At 44.3% G+C, this 9,048-nt stretch overlaps 2 protein-coding genes across 2 annotated transcripts; one reads left to right on the forward strand and one right to left on the reverse strand.

The window, feature by feature from the left end:
- Positions 1-961: 961 nt before the first annotated feature.
- On the forward strand, positions 962-3,585 carry LOC123077041 (uncharacterized). The gene is made up of 3 exons (XM_044499242.1): positions 962-1,727; positions 3,102-3,254; positions 3,336-3,585. Exons 1-3 carry the CDS (start codon positions 1,176-1,178, stop codon positions 3,477-3,479), a joined length of 849 nt encoding a protein of 282 aa, XP_044355177.1. The 5' UTR covers positions 962-1,175; the 3' UTR covers positions 3,480-3,585.
- Positions 3,586-3,607: 22 nt separating this feature from the next.
- On the reverse strand, positions 3,608-6,015 carry LOC123077039 (putative F-box protein At4g22660). The gene has a single exon (XM_044499241.1). It carries the CDS (start codon positions 5,460-5,462, stop codon positions 4,056-4,058), a length of 1,407 nt encoding a protein of 468 aa, XP_044355176.1. The 5' UTR covers positions 5,463-6,015; the 3' UTR covers positions 3,608-4,055.
- Positions 6,016-9,048: the final 3,033 nt, after the last annotated feature.

Genomic DNA, 9,048 nt, shown 5'->3' on the forward strand with positions numbered 1-9,048 from the left:
GTGTGAGTGGGTGGGTTCATAAGGGTGAGTGTATGTGAGCGACTTTGATTGGTACAATTTTAGAACAAGAAACATTGAGTTGAGGCGTGGCAGCGTTGTTTACAAAAAGAATTGTATGAAAAGATTTTATCTATGTTACAATTTTTCTAAAGAACATGGGCAATTTATTTTACATTGAGTTGAGGTGACGCTCTACATGAGGATATAGTTCAAAAAACTTTGTTTGATGTAGAGCATCTTTATGTACCAAAGTAAAAATTTGAAGTTACGCAACCATTTTTAGTTGATAAGCCTGACCATTTTTATTTGAAATAATTCTATGGTGTAAAAATATTCAAAGGAAGTTTTCCCGTTCAAATATGTTTTTGAAATTAAAAATTAAAATACTGATGGGGCTGATGTAACCATGAATATTTTAATCAATCAATAAAGCTTAGAGGGTTGTCTAAAAAGAATCTATTGGTGACATTATTTGCATATCTAAATATACTTTGGTACCATTTTAGAAGAAGAAAAGTTGAACCAAGGAGTTGTCTAAATATATTTTAATCAAACAAATTCATATGAATTCTTTTATCTATATTAAAAAATTAATAGTAATGGACAGTATCTTTTACATACATGAACAATTACATGAGAATACAGTTCAAAAAAATCGTTGTTTGATGCATAGCATTTTTATGTACCAAAATAAAAATTTGAATTTATTCAACCATTTTTAGTTGACAAGCACGACCTTTTTTTATTTGAAATAAATATATAGTGTAACATATTTTAAAGGATTTTTTCCATACAACCATGTTGATCCAGTTTCAGGTGTTGTAAAACAAATTAACAAAAATAATTAGGGGAACAAAAATAATTTATACAAAACGAGAATTTGCAATGGGCCGGCCCTCTGTCTCCTTCCCGCAATAAAACAGAGGCCGCCCCTCCCCTCCGTCTCCTTCCCCCCAAAACAGAGTGCTCTGACTCCCGCGAGCTCCTCCCCGCCGGCTTCCTCCTCCCCAAGCTCGCACCAGCCAACCACCCAAAAGAGCGTCTCGCCGCCGTCCACCACCACCGCCTCACCGCCCCTCTCTCCGTGCTTTCTCCTTCGGCTCCACCTGGCCGTACGGGCGAAGACAAAAGACGACCAAGAAGCCAAGAAGCGGCTTCTTGGGGACAGCCCTCCAATGGCGCAGGGCGCCGGGAAGAAGCTCGGCAAGGCGAAGGCGTCCAAGTACGATGTGAAGGTGTCCGCTCTGGAGCTTCCTGGTGCGCCGACTGGGGCCGAGGTGGCCGCGCTGCAGCTCCCGGGCGCGCCACCACCGCCGACCCAGCCCGAGGTCGACACGACGCGGCGGCTCCATGGAGACGTCGCGCCATCTCAGGCCGAGGTGTCTCCTTGCCCGCGTACGATCGTCCCCGCCCCCGCTCACCTTCCGCCTCAGGCCGACGCGGTCTGGTTCAGGAGCTTGCTGGAGGCCCTCCGACTCCGGTTTCCGGGGCCGGTTGTGGCGAGGATCTTCGAGGCCTTCCAGGGCGCGTGGGCGTCCGTGCACGGGTGGCGGAGCGGGCCGCCGGCAGCAGCAGCGCCGGTGATCAACAAGAAGAAGAATACCTTGCTCCCCGTGCCGCGGCGTAGTAAGGCATGGTTGTACTGGGAGAAGCGCCGCCGTCGCCGGGTGATCCCCCCTCCTCCTGCTCCTCTTCTTGATGAGCCGCAGCCCGCACCAGTGCCACTGGTATGATCCAATTCCTCTCCTTCCTCGAAAACTTCAGTGCCTTTCCTTCAGAAAACTTCAGTGATAGTTGCAGAACACAAAACTGAGTCACAAACCATAAAATGGACTTTGCTGGAATTTCCCGATAGTTGCATGAGAACTGAATTTATGTTAATTAGTTAAAATTTATAGCATTATGCAAAGAATCTTTGCTGGAATTGCAGTAGCTCTCTTCTGATGAAGGGCAGCAAAAACTTTGCATTCAGTTAAAATCCAGTGATAGGAAAACAAAGTCACCGACTAGGTGTTCTTCTCTTAATTTTGCAAACAAAGTTACAAGAGGACTGTTCCTTAATTTGCATGTATCCACTGGATTAACTTATGTTCAGACCCCTGCCTTTTGTAATCAGAAAATTGAAAAATATATACAATCAGAAAGAAATGAGAAAACTGAGCTGATTTCTTTCCCTCGTAATCAGTTAATCAGTGATAGTTCATGTTAATCAGTTAACAAAATTCAGATTGAATTATTTGCTGTTTATCTTTCTGATGAAGTGCAGAAAGAACTGCCTCGGTTGTGATGACCAGGGATTGTTTGCTGTTTACCTTACTATAGGTGCCCAGAACCATTATACCTGAATGATATAGTTTCAGAACACAAAATTGAAAAGAAATGGCAAACTGAACACAAAATTCAGTTATAGTTTCCGAACACAAAACTGAGTCACCGATCATAAAATGGACTCTGTTGGAATTCGTGGATAGTTGCATGAGAACTGAATTTGTGTTAATTAGTCAAGAGTCATAGCATTATGCAAAGAAACTTTGCTGGAATTGCAGCAGCTCTCTTCTGATGAAGGGCAGCAAAAACTTTGCATTCAGTTAAAATTCAGTGATAGGAAAACAAAGTTATCGTCAGTGTTCTTCTGTTAATTTTGCAAACAAAGTTACCATAGGATTGTGCCTTAATTTGCATGTACGCCATCACATATCTTGTTTGTAATTTCACTCAGTTTGAGTTTTGACAATCAACTTTCCATTCATTTTTTTCCATTGCTTCATTTTTTTACCGGTCAGGAAGAATTGACAGAATGATACCATTGTTTGCTATGCTTGGATACACTAGTGTTTATGTTTTCCATCTTAATCCTCTCCATTCCATGTACTTCTGAATATTCATTTTGTAGATCGTAATTGTCAAGCATCACTTTCTTTGGTGACTCATTCAATACATCGCATCTTATAATGCATCATATCTGAAATAAAAAGATATGTATTGCTTTATCATTCCATCCCATATCTGCACAAATGGTAGCCAGAATTGGTTCATTTGGACACAAGTTGTATCATTTACTACTCCTAATTTGCTTTATTTGCTAATTTGCCTATGTTCAGATTATCGATGGAGAGACCGTCCCCGCTGAGATTGTGGAGGGATATAAGAGGTACTGCAGAATAGCTAGATCCTGTCCGGCGACAACAACAGTGTGCCACCTTTGCATTTTTGAGGTGGAGCTTCACCCAAATGGGATTGTGCGCACCTCTGATGTGAGAAATTGAACTAGCATCGTTTTACTCCTTACACCTCTCTCCATTTGATTTTGAGCTAACTTTCGTTTGCTTTTGTAGATGATTGCGCATTACTGCAAGCATCCTTCAGTAGCTGTTCGCTGTGGCAGGTTTGGCTGTACTGCGAAAGTTCCTCCAGGCCGCGACCTACGTGAGCACACCTACTTCTGCCACGACCTGCCTGCTGATTGGTGGCTACCATAGACCTGGTGGTACTAGGAAACAAAATGTTGGTAGCACAAAAGATATGACTTGCTGTATAAACTTGTAAATCGTGTGGGTTTATACGCTTATGGTTCTCAAACTACAACCAGATCCTTGTGGTTCATTCATGAACGACAGTGGAAAATAATTAACGGGAACAATATTTCCTTGTGTGCAATGATACAACGGAGAGCTCTTATATTTTATTTCCATTTTTGTAGGAAACAACACTGTTATATTGCTATAACAACACCAAACTATAATAAATTATGAAGAAAATATGTACAGTATTCGAGCAAACTATTACAAACTATTTGAAACATAAAAACTGTCACATTGTTGTAACTACAAGATGATTCCGTCTTCTCCATGGTTTTCTGAAAACACCTGCATATATTATCTCTGATTACCCACACCAGCAGCGTCATCAAAAGACTGAGCAGAAAAGGATGTTGATGTTGAGCACTCCCTCGACCGGCCATTTTTGCAGCACAGACAAGACCTCTCTCTCGAGACTCGAGTAGTGCCGCCTTGCTGCACTGCACGTTATGTTAATTGTGACTGTAGCAGTTCACTTCACAGTTGTTGGCTCATTGAGCCCATCGCGTTGATCTTTCTAGGATCAGGAGTAATCCACATTGGAGCTGGACAGTTGGACCAAAGCTGAGGAGACACAAGCTCCTCCCTGCTGTTATCATCCAATTTAAGAATTCCCATATCACGATGACTGTTCTTATGTCCCAGTGTCCATAGAAAATTATCATCGGTAAAATAGGAACGGTTTGCCTTGAGAGCGGGATATTCATCAGCACTGAGGCAGAGCGATAGATTATGACCAAGAAATAACACATGGTCACGCAGGCAATGGATCACCTTAATTTCACTCCAAAGAGCATCAATCTCAAATATTTGAATCTCCTTAGTGTTCCAGTATTCAGATGCACCAGGCTCAGGTTCTAAATCATGGTCACCAACTATTCTATACACAAGTAGCAGACTGCCCCATGGAGCTTGAACAATGTACCTAGTATCGCAATCATAATGCTCGGGTACCCTTATAACCATCTTCACAGTGACCACAGGGCCACTAAGATCGAATGCGTGGAATTCTCCTTTTACATTCACTGTATACAATATGCCATCCTTATAAGTGCAGTCATCATAGAGATAATCAGGCGGTAGCCAGGTCCACTTATCACCCCCTGCCTTTGCAAATGAGAGCTGACATTGTGGATTGTGGATGAGCACCACAATGTAGCTTCCTGAGGATGTATCAGGAAATACAAACGCCTTCCAATAGAGTCTACCCCTCAGCTCGGCAAGAGCGAAGATGGATGGCGGATTATGACCTCTGTGCGTCCCAGTGTGCCATGACATCTCGTACTTGCAGACATCACCATGCTCATCAAATATGGGCTTCACATGCTCAATGGTGGTCACTGAAGGGAGAGCAATCTGTTCACATGTGATTGGATTCAGAAGGTGCATCTCAGACCTCTCGTCGACGGTAACGAGCCAGCCATGTGAGGACCCAATCAAATATCTGCTGCAGATAGGTGGCTGCGGTAGAGTTAACTTGTAGGACCTCTTCTCGGCGAGGCTGTAGAGGGACAAAACATCATCAGGATCAGATTCAGAGGTATAGACCAGGCAAGGCGTCTGGCCCTGCTTGTACTTCCCAAGGCTGCGTAGCTCCGCGTACGCGGAGTGCCAGGATGAACAGACGGAGCCAGCGCGCACGAGGTCGGGGATCTCAAGAGCGGCAAAGATAAGTATCAAGATGTCCTTCGGCAACTCCGGTAATGTGGCCGCCATCTTGGTCTCTGTCAGTGCTAGATTGACAGGTTCATCTCTGCAGAATTTCTTGAGTGGAGGGAAACATTGCAGTTGAGGCAAAAGTCTGAAGACTAGAGAGCACAACTTGTGGCGGTACATAGCTAGGTCTTGCAATCTGATTATCCTGGCTATGCTACAGGTCTCCATGGCTTAGAGCAGAGCCTCTCTGTTGGAAGACAAGCCAGTTAAAGCAGAGCCTCAAGTCGCGGTCTTGATGAGAGAACAGGAAAGTCCTGGCTATAGTTATAGATCGCCGGCCGAGGCCTCACCCCGACTCCGAGTAGGTGAAGCAAATCCGAATCCAGACTGGAACATGAATCTCTCTGTTGATTGGTGAAGGAATTCCGAGTCCCCCCGCTCTGCTTTGTTTCCACCAACTCTGATTCCCAGCGAGGGCCCAAGACAGAGCACTAACCGGCTGCCGAAGAGGGAAAGGTTCTGCGGCGAGCTGCTGGGTTCGGATCCGGACCCAAGGAGAGAATGGTAGCTGGCACCTTGGGGTCGGGGATCGAGCTAGAGCCTTGGCGCCGCTCGTGGCGGTCCGAGGTCGCCGGAGTGGACGCGCCCGTGCTCGCTGGAGTCACCGCACCGCCGCTCGATTGGCTGACCTGCAGTAGTCGCGGCGCCGCCCGTTCGCGGTCTGGTTGGTGTCGCCGAGCGCCCCTCCTCTTATCCCTCTGGATGAACTGAACGAGCAGGGAATTTTGATCTCCAATCGATCCATGGGGTTCAGTCCAGCCAGGTAGAGAGAAATTGCCAATATGCCACAGGGGTAATTGGGTAATTTCACCATATTTACTGCACGAAAAGTTCGAGAATCGGTTAAAACCTTTTTTTTAGGGAATCAGTTTTTTTAGGCTTTTAGAGAAATCAGTTAAAACTTATAAACACTAAATAGGTCAAATGATCAATATTTTTTGGCCCACCAGGCGTCACCCACGGAGTCATATCCAAGGTGAGGTGCCTCGCACTTCAAATGGCCTCACCATACCATAGTGTCAAATGTCCACGGTTGCTTGCCTATTTACTTCACCATCATATCAATATGACATTTCGAATAATTATTTAGACTCAAGTCAGCAAAATTCTTCCAAGAAATACACAATCCACCACTACAACCAAAACTACCCACTCGATCTGCATGGTCAAAACCCAAAGTCCTCGTCAAATTCTTCACAAGGTACTTTGCAATCCTAGGCAAGATCGCACAACTCATGAACTATCATGGGGTCACCCAACCAGTGACAATTTCAACATAGCATATTCATTGCTCCTGATGGTCCTCCTTGAGGGAGGCCGCCAAGCCCAAATCAGATTTTTTTTTCCTGTCTTGCTAGGTCATGTCCCCCCTTCTTTGCACGTCTCCGCTCCTTCGGTGGCACATAAGTTGGCGGCTGTGGTGGGACACCCCTTGCTCCCTCCATATGTGTGGTAGTGGTTCCCACCTGATCAATTGTATCTTGGTCCGTCTGCACCCCTCCTAGATCACTTGCATTATCTCCATTTTGTACTTGCCCATCACACATGTTCAGCTTCTTTTTCACATCACTGGTTTTATTTATCATATATTCCTTTGCTTCAGTTGTTGGTTTCAGCGGGCTTTATGCGCTGTCGTTTAGGTGGTCATCATCATGCATACCCACAATCCTACGACGTATGCTTCCTTGGCACATATGCATCGTCTCATGATCATGTTCCTCTAGTCCTTCCCTGGGTGCCTCTAGCTTGCCCTCATCCTACCTAAGGAGGTGGAGCTCCACGCCTGAAACTCTGAGCAAAGGGCAGGTTACTCCATGTCACTACCAACTGAGAGTCTTATTCTATTCCTTCCGGGTCATTCACCATACTCCTCCTAGATGCGCCCCATTATACCGTACACATCACAACAGAAGCCGGTCTTTTTCATATTTTATGGGCATGAAGACCCTTACCATTCAGATTCAACGAAGCAAACCTCACCAGTGACCGGCATCTTTACCCTGACATGTACATAGTTCCCTTCATAAGTTCTCATCGGGTTCACATCCAGACTCTTCACATGCTTGATCCTACGTGCCAGCTAATCGACAATGCCTGGAGATTGGTAAAGATCAGGAAGATCATGTATTTGTGTTCATACATGGATGTGATCAAGCACCACCGCATCTGGTTCCCCCTTGTTGTCATATTCCTCGATGACCATTGCTAACCTTGGAAGATCCAAGGTCCATAGTGCATAACATGTTCCAATCTCCAAGGCAAAACAATTGGATCACAGACATATTATCATCTACCTCCTGAAACTCCGGTTCATTGGCTAGCCTCCATGCATACTTCATGGTAGAAAGCACCAACATTGTACGGCTTCCTGGTATTCACCCTGGCCACTGCTAGTCATCTCGTCGATTTGGCCAACTCCAAAATTTACTCTGCCCCCATAAAGACACCATCAAGTTCCGAATTTGTTAGCCGCAAATGTTTTGTGGCTGCCTCGATAAAGAATAACAATGATGTGGATATAGGCTACGAGCATATATGCATGAATATGCAGAGCCAGGGCTTAGACACAACAGTGGCTAGGAAGAAAAACCTCAACGACGATGGAATTGCCGGAGTAATGAAACCCTAGCCACCTAGGGTAGGTTTTTAGATACATGTTTGATTTCCTAGAAAAACCTAGTATTAGCAGCTCGAGCTGACAACCGTTAAAAAATAGAAAGAAAACCAATATGTGTGTGACCCGGCCAAGTTTTTAACCTTCTTAAAACCCTAGTCAAACCCCGATTTGCAGTGCCTCTTCACTCCCCCCCCCCAAATTCATTCATCCCAAACCGGAGGCACCTGGTATCCTGCGTCTGCGCCCGGTGAGCATCCACGTCAAGCACCTCCCGACGTCTCGGCTCCCGGATCGCCGCCAACATCCAACCCCGACTCCTTACTTTGGGCCGATTGCCCTGGTTCTGCTTCTCATCTTGATCCCATCATCGCATTTTCTTCGTTCTCTTTTCCTTCAAACATTTTGGGCATAAATTCCTCGTTTCGCAATCAGATCAAGCCGAACTCTAAGTAGACTTGGCTCATGTCTGGTTCTACCCTGTATTGGTAGACCAAATTATTTTGCTTCATAAATATTAATATTTTGATGCCATGAGAATACAGCTAGAGATGTAATGCCGTGAGAATAGTAGTTTTTCTTTTGATGCCTACTTTTTCTTCATAACTAATAGTATTTTTGGTAGATCAATTTTTTCTTCATAAATAGTAATCTTTTGAAGCCATGAGAATATAACTAGAGATGTAATTCCATGAGAATATTAGTCTTTTGTTGCCAATTATTGAAGGAAATATGCCCTAGAGGCAATAATAACGTTATTATTTATTTCCTTATTTCATGATAAATGTTTATTATTCATGCTAGAATTGTATTAACCGGAAACTTAGTACATGTGTGAATACAAAGACAAAACAAAGTGTCCCTAGTATGCATCTACTTGACTAGCTCGTTTATCAAAGATGGTTATGTTTCCTAACCATAGACATGTGTTGTTATTTAATGAATGGGATCACATCATTAGGAGAATGATGTGATGGACAAGACACATTCATTAGCTTAGCATTATGATCGTTACAGTTTCATTGCTACTGCTTTCTTCATGACTTATACATGTTCCTTAGACTATGAGATTATGCAACTCCCGAATACCAGGGGAACACCTTGTGTGCTATCAAACGTCACAACGTAACTGGGTGATTA

This window comes from Triticum aestivum, chromosome 3D (genome assembly GCF_018294505.1).
Source record: "Triticum aestivum cultivar Chinese Spring chromosome 3D, IWGSC CS RefSeq v2.1, whole genome shotgun sequence".
Classification (NCBI taxonomy): domain Eukaryota; kingdom Viridiplantae; phylum Streptophyta; class Magnoliopsida; order Poales; family Poaceae; genus Triticum; species Triticum aestivum.